Consider the following 17,091-nt stretch of genomic DNA (forward strand, 5'->3'; position numbering starts at 1 on the left):
TCATACTGTTCAATACTCGGGTGCGTTTGTAAGTGGGTTTATGGCTCCCAAATGAAATCCCGAGTCCTTAATTCCCATCATTGGTCCCTTCTGGACTTTTTTCAGTCCCCAGATATTCTCTCATTCGTTTATCTCATCTCTTCTATGCCTTGAGGGCAACGAATACCATGAAGTCCTTTGATATGAAGGTATCGCTAGTATGTGTTGATGAAGAAAACAGTTACGGAGAAATTATTTGAACAGAAAACTGCAGCTGGTGGCAAGAATAATATAGGACCGTGTCGATTACATGTAAGTGATGGCAAGGCAGTTGAAAGATCCACTGAGAGAGAAGAAGAGGAAGAGGAGACCTGCTGCCTGTTATTGTTTTCAATTTGTACAGCCATGTGAGAGAGCATAATCGGACGGACTCCGCGCCAACGAAGACGGTTGCCTGGCGTCCCAATGGAAGTGACCAAGGGCACCTCGCTCGTGTTGCTGTTCCTGCTTCTACTGCAGGTCCATGGCTGGGAGAATACGCGTAAGCATAATGCCGGGATCGGCGTTTCCAGTCGATTTGTAGCGCGGTCGGGTCTCCAACACAAATGTGATGGGGCAAAATAGAGCTGTCATTCGTTCGCGAAGTGTGCAAATACACGCACTCAAATATGTGTACGCTTGTAAACCTCGGGCTCCCGTCCAATTGTGAGGCAGCTTGTGGTTCTAATTCAAGTTACAAATCATGGAAAGTGTGCGACTATGCTCAGCATTTCACTTTCACTGGTTTTGTGCTGACTTGAATTCTGCTAACGAAAGATAGCCTGATGTGTCGCGTAACGCGCCGATATCGGCGAAAGTTAATTGTGCTGCGGCGTATGTTGCGCTGCTCTGCCTTTTGCTAATGGCCAAGGCCCATATACAGCAAAGCCTAAGATAGAGACTTTGTGGCAACCTGGGCTATCGCAACGGACGCACGGTCGCGTGTCTGGCGCTGGTCACGTGACCGGACATGTTCTACGTTCTCAATCCGTCGGGAACGAATCCGTATAACAGCTTTCGCTGCAAAACGGCAATAATACCAGGATGATTGTTCGGTTTTTGTGCGAAGTCGTCAGTAGCGTTTAAAAATAGGGTTTCTGTGATATAAATATGGCCCTTGCATCACAGTGATAACAGTGGGGGCGGACGTCACAGAACAGGCAATGAATATATGCGCTCCATCTCGGAAGTCGTTTGCAATGCTGCGGATGCTACGGCGCCGCGCTGCGTAAATGTCGTCCTCCGCTCCCATCACCTCACAATAGAGTCACTCTCCACCTCAACACAGGTGGCTTCATCACTGGTAAGGAAAGAACACTAGTGTCCAGCTGTTGCACGCAGGAGATGTAGCCGACTCGGCGGACGCCATGTTTGCGAAAGGCGGTGCCAACTGGCCTCCGCAGTGTTTTGTCTTCGTGACCTGCTAATTCAGTGAATGAAACGCTCACTGTGCACTCTTCACACGAATATGCCGATATGGGAGTAAAAAGAGAGAAAGCTGTCCGCCAGATAACGCCGTTTTATGAAAAGGAGTGCAATAGAGGACAGCTTACTCTCTCTTTACTCCTTTCTGTTCAGGGCGTAAAAATAGCTCAGCGCTGTTAAAATATTTGAGGGACTATTTATTGTGTTCCTGCAGCCCTGATTGGACGAGAGAGCTGTAGTTTCCACAGTCCTGCAGTCTGCAGATGACTTGTGAGATATGGTGCAAAGTTTCTGGTCGAACGCACTTCGCTTTTTTTTCTATTCGTCGACTGGTTGTAGTTAAATATTTTTAGTTGACAGTTTAGTAGGTATATCAACTTTTGGGTTTTTTAAAATGTGCCTCTACTCGTCGCTACGGCACAAGAAACTCTGACCCTCCGGATGCGTCGAAGTGAAACCGCGTGGCTGGAACACGCGCGCCGCTAGGCCTAGTCACACCCCATCAGCACGTACACGACACTCAGAGGCGCCCATGGCACGTAACCATACCTCTGTACGAGCCGTACTGGAACACCATCTTGGCTGGAATAGCAACAGACATCTGGGGTGGGACAAAGGAGGACTGATCACACGTGCGCCGCCCGGATCCATGCGCGTGTCATGTTCTTCTGAGTATGGCTGTGTGCTCTCGACGGCCGTGCAGTATCACTTTGACACGCAAATGCGCCAGAATGCATTGTGCCGAAGCGTCGGGCGGAATCGTGTTTCGAAATTTTATAAACTACTTTCGAAATTGTAAAGAAATGGGGCGATCCTATTTGAACAATGTATTTCTCCGACTTTTTTTCGTAGGAAAATTGGGGTTGAGTATGGTTTTACGCAAAATTTCTCTCTGAGGGGTGCGAGAGGCTCCTCTTTCCATTCTTTCAGTCCCATCTTCGTCCCTTCCCTCACGGCGCGCGGCTTTAGTGTCCACCGAGAATTAAGATGCTACACCTTTCTAACTCCATCGAAATCAATTTTCATCTTCATAGCACTTCTCTAATTCCGTGATTAAGTCAGACGCGTAATTCGTATGCACGCTGGTCCATCGCGGCCCCTTTGCAGCGCGGTGCTCGTGTGCTAGGCCACGCGTTCCCATGTTCCCGCTAATCGTAAGTGAACTTGTACAGGGCCTTCCACTCTTAGCGCGAACATGCGAAACCGTGGCCGCACTTCATACGACTCTGCTGCACATCGCAGCAAAGCGGCGCAGGAGAAGATGGACATGAACGTAGTACTCCGCGTCACCTGCCGCTTCGCAGATCTCTACTTCCAGGTAACTGTAGAGCCGCCCAACTGCCAGGGGATGAACGAACGTTTGCAAACATGCGCGGAAATCGTCGAGGACTATAGGTTAGGAAGACGTCTGATGCCACCACCGGATCCAAGCTTAAACAATAAAGAGGACGTCGCCTGGCCACTATTACAGGCCGACAATTTTACAAACCCCGTCTGGTTGTTTCGCACCCAGGTAGACGATAGAAAAGACGATAAATGTACGACCTGCTGAGCGAGGGGGACCCTCGATCACATCATTTGGGAATGCCCCGGATTCCCGGGCGCTGGGGACAATATTGAGAGTAGAGCAGAATTGGAAGGCCCTACTGCGGAGCGAGGTCACCGCCGACCAGCAACAAGCTGTCCGCCTAGCGGCTGAAGCCGCGAAGAACCAATGTATCAGTCTAGTCGCGGAGGACCCGGACCCCGTCCCCCAGGACTGCGTGCCAGGCGCTGGGAGTAGGGGGTCTCCTACATCGGTGGAAGTAAAGTTTATCATCACCATCATCGATTCGATGCGAGGCCGTGTCGGAAGCAGCCATGGAGGAAGAATGAAGCAGCGATCCTTCAAAAAGCACGGTCATGTGCTCGCGTGTTCGTACTAAGAGTAGTCGACCCTGTACAAAGACGCCTCGGTGTACTACATTGTGACATGAACGTTGGATGCAGACCTGTTCGGCGACGTGTGCTGGACAAACTCGTCAAGCGTGCTGCGGCTTCAGCGCGGCGACTCGTCGTCGGCCGTGGTGGGGCTGCGTTATCCGCTGGAGACGGCCCACAACTGCAGCTTCGCCGTCACCAGCGACAGCGGAGCTCTGATCGTGGTCGTCAGGCTGCTCAACCTGCGCCGCGATCCGAACGGCACCTGCCTCGACCACGTCACGGTGGGCGCAGTTCTTAGCTCTGCGCGTATTGTTAAAGTGTGCTGTGCGTGAAACAAAATGGGAAAATATCTGTCCTCGCTTCGGCGAGCGCGGCTTCGGCCGCTTATCTGTTTTATTGCGAAAGCAATACTACTTGCACTTTCACGCCGTTGCCGTGCCGCGGCCGGTGACCACCATCGTGCCGCGGCGGTGACCACCATTGACCTTCATTTGACCTTGATTGCATTAGATTGGATTACATTGGAATACATTGGATTAGATCAGATTGGAATGGATTGGATTGGATTAGATTAGATTGCTTTTGATTGGAGTGGATTGGATTGTACTGGAGTGGATTGAATTGGATTGGATTTGATTGCACTTGATTAGATTAGATTACATTAGATTAGATTATATTAGATTACATTAGATTAGAGTGGATTGGAATAGATTGGATTGGATTGCATGGGATTGGATTGGACTGGATTATATAATCGATGCATCACCACAAGTCTAACCACAAGCACCACCATCAGCTACACTACCAGCTGTACCATGGCGTACGTACGGATATTACTTTCGCAATTACCGGGCTTAACCAAGCTAAGCCACAGCGAATTTTTTTTTCAGCAGCGTCCGCTCCGGCGGACGCAGTTGTTGCTGCGACGCGCGTCTTTTCTTTCCTTTTACTCTTTCCTCTGATCTTTTAACTCTCCTCTATCTGCACGTGGCAGCGGTGGTGGCTTGGCTCGAGCCAGTAGGCAGGCCCGTGCAATTTCCTTTTCAGCCTTCTCTCAGTCACAACAACAACATGAAACAAAATGCTATATTTAGAAACAAAAACGAAACTATAGAGGGAAGGGAAGCAAGAGGGGCAGAAGGAAAAACCGAAGCTATACAACATTGTTTTTTGTAATGTTTTGTTTACAACGGATTGAACTGTGAAGTAACAATGAAACAATACATGTGCACGAATACTAGAACAAAAAAAAAAGAATTTCGCGTGGCTAAGAATTTTTTAAAGCTCGGGAGCTCTTTCTACTCACTCTTTTGTCTAAGATTTCAATGCACTTAAACATCTCACGTTACTGGCGATTAAATATTTCATGTAGCTGTCATTCGACAAGCGTCAGGTGTTTTTGCTACGGGTTCTATTACTGGTTTGGTTTATTAGGGTTTAGCGTCCTAAAGCGACTAAGGCTATGAGGGACGCCGTAGTGAAGGGCTCCGTAAATTTCGACCTCCTAGGGTTCTTTAACGTGCACTGACATTGCACAGTACACGGGTCCCTAGAATTTCGCCTCCATCGAAATTCAGCCGCCGCGGCCGGGATGGAACCCGCGTCTTTCAGGCCAGCAGCCGAGCGCCATAACCACTGAGCCACCGCGGCTGGGGGTTCTATTACTACTACTATACTACTCTATTACTATTCTTCTACTGTTACATTTTTTATTCCACCGCAAGTAAACGTATAGCCTGTCACGCAGTCATGCCTCTGCCGCATCCGCTGAACGAATGATAGTGGCGCTCCATATCATCATGTTTGTGAAATGATTCTTCTGTGTCGTAGCTGGAGCAGGGCCCCGGCCAGCCGCTGCTCTTCGAGGGGCCCCGGTGCTCCGCCGTTAAGGGAGACACGATGCACGCCCTGGCACGCGGAGTGGTCCGCGTTCGGCTCCAGGTGACGCCCCCCGTGCAGCGCATCTACACGGGCCTCAACATCGCCTTCACCACCTTCTTCCAGGGCGAGTGCAGCACCCGTCTGTGCACGCTCCGTACACTCTAATTCATAACGGAGTAAAAAGGGACGAACTGCCCCGATTAGTCCATGCGACGAACGGGGAGCGGTTGAAACGAGTAACGGTTGGTCTGTTGAGAGACTAATAGTTGCGGCAATGCAGTTACGCCCAAAGGACTTACCCATGCGGAACTTTTAGTCGCTTCTGGCTTTGGGTAGCATGGTCTTCGGGGTTGCCTTTTAGCGGCGCCGCTGAAATAATCGTGGCCGTCATCGCCACCGACAGCCACATAGAGCTTGTGGGAACTCAAGACGGGAAACTGCGCTACACGGCAGGACGTTAGAGAACTGAATACAGGGCAAGCCCAAGACTGCACTTGTCTTGTCTTCAGTTCTCCTCCTTGTTGTCTTATTTTCACTTCCTGGAAGGGACGCTCCAATTGATCCGATATGGCGCCACTACATGACTCCTTCCGGGGTCAGCCTATGGGGAATCGCGCTTGTTTTAAAATTTCGCAGTGAACTCGCGCTTGTTTGTCGATGAAGACAACCTCACGTTAGTCAGCCTCTTTTCTCGAGGTCGTAAAGGAATAAACGAGAAACAACGAATAAATCGCTATCTGGCGTTTGAAAACGGCCGTCGTGAAGGGCGAGCGGGAACACACTTTGGAGAGCATTTAAAAGTAATGACATCAACGGTCAAGAATTTTGTTTAGCGGTGAATGACATAACCAGGAGGTCAGTTTGTGGCCTAAAGTAACTGCCAATTTGCCATGCTGTTTCGCGCAAAACAACCTCGAAATGATTGGTTATCATTGTTGCTTGGGTTTCAGTTTATAATGTGCGCCTTATTGCGGTGTTTAATTAGTTAATTTTAACCTTATGCTACATTAAATAAGTAAAGATTTCTGAGTGTACAGGTTGTGCAATTCTCGGCGCTATTACCGGTGCTCTGTGCCCTCAGTCTTTTGAAGCAGTGGATTGAAGAAACGTCATGAATGCAAGGCAGCTATGATAACATTATTCTCGTTCAATTCAATTCGATTCTTGTCATCGACCCGTCTGTCTGGCTGATTCCAGTAACAGCGAATGCATTAAGATATCGAAGTGCAAAATAATCAGAATGATATAGGATTCTATGATATCGTTATATCACACCCCTCCGTGTACAAGAAAGCACCATGCAACCATACAAGCATGTTGTAAGTCCAGTGGTACGGATACAGTGTCACACAAAGGCTCTGCGCGCTTGAAATGTGCCGATTAGTCATTTGTGTTCGGCGATACTTTCTCAACATATAACACTCCTCATATTTACTCTTACCCTTCTAGTTCAGGCAAATCATCTTTTTTTTTTTTATTGATAGACTGAGTCCTGATAAGAACTGTGCTGTCATGGTCCTGCGAGTGTTACAGCGCGGGGGGGAAGGGGGGGGGGGGGTCGCATGCTCCCTCTGTATTGCTGGCAGCGGAAAAATCACGTAGTCACCATCAGATGCTCTTCTATCTCATTAGCTTGCAGACGTTCATGTAACAGCACTCCCAAGAAATATCTTTACACCAAACCTATGACGATAACGTCTGAATGTGCCGGCGAAGCGCTCAGGCATTGAAGCAAACCACGTGGTTCCGCGTCGATTCTTTTCAGACTAGTGCGCGGCGCCGCCGCAGCATGGCGTCGACTTCGTGAGAATCGCCAGCAGCACAGTTCCGCAACTTGAGATGCTTCACTGAACGTTCGTTCCTAAGCTCGAAAGATGCGCTGTGCACAACCGCACTATGTTCACATGTCGCATAACGAACATCTGCCCCATGCAACTTAGTCTCAGCGATACGTCGCTGCAACGTTACCAATATTGACTTGTTATATTCTGTAGCCCGTTCATACGCTGTGCGCGGAAATCTAACCGCGAACTCTGCACGAACAGTGCACTTTGCGGGCGGCTTGCTCCATAACACGTAACACGACTCCATCCGACTTATCCGATTATCGTTTCACTAAGACAGCGATTGCAGTGAAGCCATTTGGCACATGTTGAAATTAAGAAGCAGTAATAAAGATGTGAGCAACGCTCAAGAAAGAATCGACGAGTCAAAGTCGTACCTCGTCTGTTATTTCTTTCTGCCTCTTGTGCATATTGCACTTTATATGTAGCTCGAGATGCGTGAGCTATATAGGAGGTACCCCCTTTGCCAAAAATAACCGAGCAATAGGTTTTTGCTTCTAAACCATACAACGGCGCCTTTACGGCACCCCTAAGGACCGGAAGTTGTCAGAACGTGAACAAGGGCTCACTTTATAGCTTACACAGATAAGTGCTTCGCAACGCGGCTAAGAAACAAACTACAATTGCCCGGTTACTTTTGGCAAAAACGGTGCGTACTATCGCACATTCATAATTATTGCTGCCCCGACCATCGCTTTCTTTTTTTACGAAGAGGAATGAGAAACGTGCTGCTTCAACCGTTGAGGACACGCGCAGAGCGCTCGCGTCACTGCGTGCTTCGTGCCTGAGCCACGCGCAACTCAGTAGCGCAGTGAGCGATAGGGCGGTGCAGAAGGATCTTGCGAAGAGAGCGTCTTCCAACGGCATATTTATGACCCACTTCCAGACACAGCGGCCCCTGAGCTGTACGGCTGCTCTCCCAGCAATATACAGAAGCAGTTCCCCCGCTAACGAACGTGTGAACACGGTATCTACCACGCAGCCTGCTCTTCGCACAAAGCCCATTCGGTCAGGGTCGTTAAGCAGCTTTACTAGCCGTGAAACACACCTCAGAATTTATGCAGAACCGGCAACTATACTAGAGGCGCCAGCAGTGCTTAGACGGCTTGCATAGCTCTTCCATGAAAAGGTCTCTGCTAATGGATAAATTTTGCTGCGTTAGTAGCGTCGTTATGAAAGCGTTAGTTTAGCAAAGTTAGGCATCGAGTGGAAGGTTATTTCTTAGTGATTTTGAAGACGTTCTACAGACGTTAGCAAGCCGGTGACCTGTGAGGCACTGTGTACAGTATGGCGCGAATCTCTCTTCAAAAATATCAATGGACGACAGCGCCCCCTAATAGCATAGCGCCGAGACGCAGTCACTGTACGAAGTAGTTCTAGAGTACTGTTCAGAAATTGTATGGCCAGAAGGAAGGTGTATTCGTTCAACGCGCTATCGCGTGCCTCGTATACCCGCCTGTGCAGGCAACCACTGTGACTCGAAGGAGATGTTCCGTTGCGCCAGTGGCGACGACGTCTGCATCCCTCGTCGGTGGACCTGCAACGGCATCAACAACTGCGGCGACGACAGCGACGAGCCGAGGCACCTGAGCAGCGAGCCCTGCCGTTAGTGTGTTAGGGGAAAGGAAATGGCGCAGTATCTGTCTCACATATCTCGGCGGACACCTGAACCGCGCCCTAAGGGAAGGGAGGAAGGAAGGAGTGAAAGAAGAAAGAGAGAAAGAGGTGCCGTGGTGGACGGCTCCGGAATAATTTCGACCTCCTGGGGATCTTTAACGTGCACTGACATCGCACAGCCCACGGGCGCCTTTTGCGTTATGGCGTATACCGGGTGTCCCCGTAGATGAGCGGAGTTTGTTCTCAGAGACCGCGTCATGGGGCGCTGAAGTGTTATCATGTGGCAGTTTTAATGCGCAAGCATGACTAGCCCCGTTACGAGGAAAGCCGGCGGCCTGTGTGCTGGTGTGTACTCGTAGATGCAACTGAAAATCCCAGGGATGGCAAGAAAAACGTCATCAGGCGGCCGTATGACGCACACAGCAAGCCGAGTACCGCTACTTCAGTCAACCCTATGTCGTTCGTCTATATAGTATACTCCCCACTGGCTGACCTCAATGTGGCGCCAGTTTTCCAGACATTCTTGAAAATTGTGACGCAACCGTTTGTCCTAGAGCGTTCCGGGTAGTGTCATATGGTTTCTCGTTGCATATAGCTTACGTGTGCTAGTCAAGCTGGACTAGGCTAGCTTGCGACAGGGATTCGAACCGACCTCATATGCACCTTCAATTGCATGGCTTCGCTGACTTTCATAACAAAACTGTGATGCAACCGTTTGTCGTACAACGTTCCAGGTGGCGTCATATGATTTTGATATCAAAATTGTGTTGCAACCGTTAGTCGTACACCGTTCCGGTTTGTGTCATACAAACAAACATTACGCGGAAACAATGCACCTAGGAACAGAATATAGTGTGCATTTGTAGAGGACAACCTCTCCCGCTCCACTAATGTACCACGGGTGATATCCAGGGACAGTGATGCTTTCACATTCCCACACGTAAGCCGTCTTAAGTGTCTGCCGAACAGTTACTTTTTATTCTGCGGCCTTTTTTTAGCCGGAAAAAATACACGTAAATGGTACCTTGTAAACAATTCAATCTGAACCGATTTACAACTTCAAAATTGACAATTTCTTCCAGAAGTTAGCTAATTGATGTTTACTAATTGCAAACTTTTCAGAATGAAAACAACGATGCAAACTAGGCGGCACGGCTCTCAACAACAGTCGGTTGGTTTCACTCGCCAATAGGACACTCCGTCTTTTAAAAAAACTTAGTTGCATCTAGCTGGGACATCCGGGTGTATCATGTGATTAGTGAACGAAGAATTTAAATTGAAATAAAGAAACAACAAACAAAAACAAATCGAGAAATTTGCGTTGCTCGACTGAAACCAAAGTAGTGTGATTCAAGGCGTGTGGAGCTCTTACCCCAATGTCCTGAGGAATCTTTTATCAGAGTTACGGGAAACGTACGCCTTAACTATGGTACGAGAAAGGCTTTAACTGGTACTACAGCGTCGCAGACCGTTGAAAGAGTCTACAATGGTACGAGAAAGACTTCAACTGGTGCTACAGTACTACAGAGTGTTGAAAGAGTCTGCAATCCGCTAAATTCCAGTCGCTTTTTCTGCGCTTTGTTGGGTACCCAAACAGGACTTGTCACAGTGCCTCTGGGGAGGGGTTATGGCCGTGGTTAAGGGGTGGGGGAGTAGTTCGAATTCTGCATGCTCAACTGTGCGTTGGCCCTGCCTGGGTTCGCAGGAGTCGATCCGGGAAACATCTGGGGTCCCGTCGTGTTCACCACACTCCTGGTGGCGTTCCTGAGCGTCCTGCTGTACGTCATCGTACTCGACATCTGCATGGCCCGTGTCTCCTTCAGCACCACTAGCAGCAGCACCACCAGCACCACGGACACGAGTACGAGCAGCGAGGCCACCAGCGGCGGCAGCGGTCCGGAGAGGGCGCTGTCACCTGTCGGGGACAACGACTGCGTCGTCCTTCTTGGAAACGCGGAGTTGTTGGCACGGGTGTGACAGGGAACAAGGTGCTGCCGGATCGACGGTGGGCTGCTTGAACTAGCTGATGAACTCCGAAAGGCTTGCTGCTCGCCCGCATCACGCCCGACATCCGAATCTAGAATTTTCGTACCATTCACATTTAGTAGTTTTAGCTGCTGTTAGAATGGGCTGTTTAGACTATGAATACGTTGAAATTCACACACATGACGACGGAGAACTAAACGCTTTCCTGTTAGTTTAACTTTTATAATAAAGGATACGCGGTGAAACTGCATGCGCTAATTCACGCAATGAGTCTGTGCGTCGTTGTGTAAGCCGAGGTAATGGAGGCTTTAGGCACGCTCGTTTGTCATTTGTGAAAGGCATCTCTGTTAGATCGCATACAGAGTGCACATTACAACGGATTTCGTATATCTCTTCCATGTTAGGTGTCTTATCACACTGCTCCGAAATTCTGCGGCCACAGAATAGTGCATTCACAACGTGCACCTTGCAAGCCAAGTGAACGATGTCTTGTACATGGTCGATGGCAACAGTGACGAATGGTTTAGTTTTATGAGGGTTTAACGTCCCAAAGCGACTCAGGCTATGAGAGACGCCGTAGTGGAGGGCTCCGGAAATTTCGACCACCTGGGGTTCTTTAACGTGCACTGACATCGCACAGCTCACGGGCCTCTAGAATTTCGCCTCCATCGAAATTCGACCGCCGCGGCCGGGATCGAACCCGAGTCTTTCGGGTCACCAGCGGAGTGCCATAACCACTGAGCCACTTCGGCGGCTCTGCCAGTGTGATGAATGGTCCATCGCTATGCACTAAGAACGGGGGTAAAACATAGCGAGGGGGTCGTGCTACGCGTTTTTACGGCCTCCTCATAGTACCAGACAGCAGCGCTAATAACGGTTGCGCAAAAAAAGAAACAGTAAATTAGCAACTCGCTTCTTCAGCAAGCATTCAGTACTGTCTGGAGAAAATACTGGAAAGCAGTTGTGCACCCTCACCTGAGCTCTGAGGGACTGCTAATGACTTCTCAAGTTCGCGCTTAAGTTATGCACATTGGCTTCCAGTTCAGCCCGTGTGCGGGCATAACGTATGGTCAAGGCTGACGAAAATGTGCGCTGTATTTCAACCTTCGGGCACAGAGCACGTAATAACTGCGTCACGTGCGGGCTGGTCTCACCTTGAAGTTTGCTCCGGCCATGGTAGGCGCTCGAAAAAAGGTGAGCTGAGCAGTAATAATAACAATAAAAAGACGAAACATCCTGCCGTCCTGGCTCCGGAGACAGTCATGCGCCTCGTCGTCGGCTTATCAGTCCTCCTTTGCGGTTCGTTCGCGTGGTTAATCACGGTTCGCCGCACAGCAGCCGTGCTCGAAACGAGCAGTCGCGGTGGGGTGTCTCGGGGGACGGACACTGTACCGTGGCGTGCATGCCCGTTCCGGGTACGCGCGCACAGGGTGGCTGCGGAGTCAGAGGCCAAAGGTCACGGACGCCGCGAGGCTGACCTTTGCCCGAGCGCAACGCGTCGAGCTGCGTGGCAAATTCCCGCGCTTTTTCAGAAGTTCGTAGGGTGTGGGAGTGTTTCCCCACCAATCGTGATTATCATGGCGTCTAGTGCAATGCCTGTGTTGCGAGCTACTCTGCGTGTCTGTCCTTTTTTTGTCTTATTTTTCTATTTCGCTTAAATGCGTGGGGTGGGCGGATACGGAGTTATTTTAGCAGCAGAGTCGCTCACGACTTGTTTGCTTTTGCACCGTTGACGCTACGATTCGTGCGTGGTCAAATGCGTGGAGGAAAGTCGTGCAGAGGAGCCCCTGAGGGGCCGTTAATAAAACGGTGCTTTCGTTCGAGCGCCTCCACGCTCAAGGCTTGCACATTAGTGAGAAGCATATATATATTTTATTTTAGAGCGCGCTCTCTATGCGAATGTTACCGGTAAAAAGTGTAGTAGTGTTCGTAGCCAGCGGCGAACATGCGCCTCGCACTGAGTCTCGCGCTACGGTGGAAGGAGACTTTACTTGCGTCTGTCTCGATTAGTCCTGTCGCGGACTAATCGCGCGCGCGGCACACTGCACTAGCGGCCGGGGTGGGGCGCCCGGCCGCGTTTACCGTCCGAGGTAGCAGCCACGGAGCGTTCGTGTCACGCGTGCGCTACCTGGCGAAGAGCAAGCGGGGAGTCAAGCCCGCCTGCTCGATAAACGCAGAGGCTCACCACTGTTCTGTCACAAGTGCTGATTTAGCACGTCGTAAATGTAAGTTAGCAGGAAACTTGCAGGAAGCTAGAGAGGAGGAAGTGGATTCTGGTGGATGATGTACTCGTAACGCAGAGAGCAGATTACCGGTGCTGTTTTAGCTTAACAGCGGGCAACAAGCGAAACAACAACAAAAAAAAAAACGCAACGAGCGGTAGTAGACGAACAGTTGGACGGATGTAGGAGAGAGAAAAAATATCGCTGAAAAAGGACGTCCGCGGCTCTAGCAATACACTGCCAGTAGTTGGTTATTTATTTATTTGAAATATTGTGCTTGGCGCATGATGGGCTTAGTTGCCTATGTGCCATTAAACCCAACACAACACTATTTGAAATACTTTACAGGCCCGTTGGGCATTGCGTAAGGGGGGCGTAAAAATATTGTACAGTGCATTAATAACCAAAGGAAACAAAGGGAAACATACGATCATGATAAAAAAATAAATAAACAGTACAGTGCATTAATAACCAAAGGAAACAAAAGGGAAACATTCAGTCATGATAAACAATATATCAACAAATTAGTGGAGGAGAAGAAACGACGCTGAAATAACAGGAAAAAAAAGAGTACGCGACACAAAAGAAAGCATAACAATAAAAGATAATGTGCTCGCGGAACGAGGTAACAATAACATAGCGCGATTAAGGCAAACACGGAAACATAACAGGCAAACATAAGTAAAAGAAACATCAAAATGGCACGACAGTAGCAGCAAAGTAAAGAACAAAAAATAAATAAGTTTGAACGGAGGCGTGCTAAATGACGGTTTCAGTGAAATGTGTGATGAATATGGAAATAATCTAGATTAGACACGGAAGCGATGTTGTCTGGTCGTCCATTCCATAATCTGATGGCTCGTGGTAGTGCAGTTGAATTGAAAGCGAGTGTATCACCATCCTTGCGAAACTGAGCTGATTATATAATCTTTTCGATGTGCGGGACGGGACATCGAGGGGAAATGAACTTGTTCTATTAAAGTGTATACATATTTGTACGCCGCCGCGGTGGCTCAGCGGCTATGGTGCTCGGCTGCTGACCCGAAAGACGCGGGTTCGATCCCGGCCGCGGCGGCTAGAATTTCTTTGGAGGAGAAATTCTAGAGGCCCGTGTACTGTGCGATGTCAGTGCACGTTAAAAAACCCCAGGTGGTCGAAATTTCCGGAGCCCTCCACTACGGCGTCTCTCATAGCCTTAGTCGCTTTGGGACGTTAAACCTCATAAACTAAAAACTAAAACTATACATATTTGTGAAATAGTGTTAGGAAAGCGATGTCGTGGCGTGCGCTTAATGATTGTAGAGAAAGATCGGTTTTAATTTGAGTGACGCTTGAACGGTAGTTATAGTTTAGTGAAATGAATCGTGCTGCCATGTTTTGGATAGACTCTATCGCGGTGATCATGTTCTTATTAGATCTTTGCCCTGCAATAGACGTGACTTCGTTGACGCCGGTGATGGCGGTAATGAAAGGCGTTTCCTGAAAGGCGTTCAAAGCGTTTACCAAGAATCCTGGTCGATGCTGTACCCGCCTTTAACAACTACCACCGCCTTGCATCGCGCGTAAACGGCTGGGAGTAACCTAATGAACAATCTGTTAACTTTTACAGAAAAAGAAAACAGTGCAACTAAAAGCGAAACAAGCAGTGAACTCTGAGGCTAAAACAGGAGTCAGAAAACAGCTGTTACAGAGCTGAGACCGACGGGACAAGAGGAATGATCACGGGCCAACTGACGCATGAGAAAGCCCCGAGCACCGAAACTCGGAAAGGCAAAAGCGACGGGTCTGAAAAATTGAGTTGTTGGAGTAGGTGAAGCGGCTTCCTTTATGCGATGGAGGCAAAGAGGGACAGCTAGAGAGGAGAAAGTGATAAATGATGGGACCCATATACTTCCTCCGTTCGTGTGCCGTTTTGTCTGCGCGCACTCTTGCTCATTTCACAACTTTTGTAAGCGTAAACCTTGAGAATGCAGTTTTCTTTTGTGGTCTGTCGAACGGGATGCCACGTGTCGGTACCGAAAGGTGGTTTCAGTGCGACCTTGACCCCGGTGCGACCTTTACCACTGAATATTAGAAGGCACGCGGGGCCGTCCCCGAGGGTCTGCTATGGCGGCCCCTGGAACTACGTGCATAGTTCGGAGAATCCCCACCGCACGCCGCACGCCTTAAGCAGGCCGGGTCAAATGCTGCGTGTATGTCGATGGACCGAGGCGGAAGACAGCACAGCATGGGATGTCAGAAGCGCGACAAGGACTATGTTCTAGACACAGGGTGACCAAAGTGAGATATATGCGTACACAGGTAAGAACATGGTCCCTAGAGGAAGGGGTTCGCATTCTGCTGTTGGGCAGGAGAAGGTTGCGAACAAGAATGGCAACAGGCTCGTCCTCTAGTCGTCTTACGTGGCTGAAGTTGCCTCCGTAGCCTTGGGGCGGAGCTGAAAAACGATCAATAGCGTAGACGTTTGTTCGCGTGAGGCACCCGTCGCTGTTGCTCATAGGCTATGGTGTTGCTGATGATGAAAAGGTCGAGGCTTCGATACCCGCCGCGTTTCGAAGGTGACGTGACGTGAAAATATCCGTGCGCTGAGAGTTTAGTGCACGGAAAGGAATTTCGGATGGCTGAAATTAATTTTGAGCCTTTGCCTATACAGTGTTGCTCTCGAGTTATGAGCAATCGAACCTAACCCCTTCTCCACCCCAGACCCACGGGAGTTAAGACAGGTGGATCGAACCTTGTCATGCACTGCGTACTTCACATTTCACTCCTTGTAACTTGAAGCGAAACCTGCGCAGCTTACGGCTACAGAGAGATTCGCTGTAGAAGCTACATAGGAGATGTACGAAAGATCTAAAACGACCATGCAGAAGGCCACGTGTTGAAAGCCACGTGACGACAGCGATCATGATGAAGCAGAGCTCTCGCTCTGTTCGAGCCTTTGTGGAAGCTTGCAGGATTTATCGCTCGGCCATCCTTGTGCACAGATTTAGAGAAAGGATGCCGTCCTAAGCCTTTACAGCGGAGGAGGACTGCACGACCACTGTTCTGACTCAGCGTGATTTGCACTGCCTTCGGGACATTTCAGCCTTTGTGACAGCAGTGATGTACTTTTTCACTGAAACATGCCGCTACAACTCCCCCAACCACCACCACACACAGACACAATGTAAACGCTGAGAGACAAACATCTTATAGACATGTGGGCGTTTTTAATTGGCTATTGTGAGGGACCTTTTGAGAGACGCCAGTTGAGCCAAATGCGGAACGAACTCAGACTTCTTCTCTGTACACATATATATATATATATATATATATATATATATATATATATATATATATATATATATATATATATATATATATATATATATATTTATATATATATACATAAGCAAACAAGGGAAGGGGATTGAGGGGCTCGTTATAAATATGAGAGAAGCCAACAGCCACAGAAACTAAGAAGCACAGGGATTTTTTTATATTTTTTTGTGGTGTTGATCAAGTAAGAATATTACTGAATATGTTATCGCTTAAAGCTAATTAATTAGAAAAGCAGAAGAAAAAACAACCACACGCCGCCGGTGGGATCCGAACCCACGACCTCCGAATTACGCGTCCGGTGGTCTACCACTGAGCTACGGCGACGGCTGTCAAACCTTCCACTTTCGGGGGTATTTATGTTTACAAATAACCTAACCTTGAGAGTGTTCATCAGCGCCACCCTCGTTCGTAAGCGGCGGACGTGGAACGTCCTGAGTTACCGCTGGTGTGACGTACAACGCCATCGAACGGCGAGGGTGGAAGCTGCGTGAGAACCCTCTTATGCTTCCTATGGCGTCAAGGCTGCCAGAACCGAGACCCTCGCTAAGCAATTAAGCAAACAAGGGAAGGGGATTGAGGGGCTCATTATAAATATGAGAGAAGCCAACAGCCACAGAAACCAAGAAGCACAGGGGATTTTTTTTAATTAATTATTTTTTTTTGTGGTGTTGATCAAGTAAGAATATTACTGAATATGTTATCGCTTAAAGCTAATTGATTAGAAAAGCAGAAGAAAAAACAATCTAATCTAATATTTTCTAATCAATTAGCTTTAAGCGATAACATATTCAGTAATATTCTTACTTGATCAACACCACAAAAAAAATTAATTAATTAAAAGAAATCCCCTGTGC

The 17,091-nt window shown here is 48.7% G+C and overlaps 1 protein-coding gene across 1 annotated transcript; it reads left to right on the forward strand.

Annotated features, from left to right (window-relative positions):
• Nucleotides 1–385: 385 nt before the first annotated feature.
• LOC149343204 (low-density lipoprotein receptor-related protein 3-like) lies at nt 386–10,784 on the forward strand. The gene is made up of 5 exons (XM_089542324.1): nt 386–520; nt 3,433–3,647; nt 5,197–5,371; nt 8,556–8,696; nt 10,414–10,784. Exons 1-5 carry the CDS (start codon nt 445–447, stop codon nt 10,683–10,685), a joined length of 879 nt encoding a protein of 292 aa, XP_089398450.1. The 5' UTR covers nt 386–444; the 3' UTR covers nt 10,686–10,784.
• The last annotated feature ends 6,307 nt before the right edge of the window (nt 10,785–17,091 follow it).

This window comes from Amblyomma mixtum, chromosome 5, assembly GCF_055824585.1.
Source record: "Amblyomma mixtum isolate Tamu chromosome 5, ASM5582458v1, whole genome shotgun sequence".
Taxonomy (NCBI): domain Eukaryota; kingdom Metazoa; phylum Arthropoda; class Arachnida; order Ixodida; family Ixodidae; genus Amblyomma; species Amblyomma mixtum.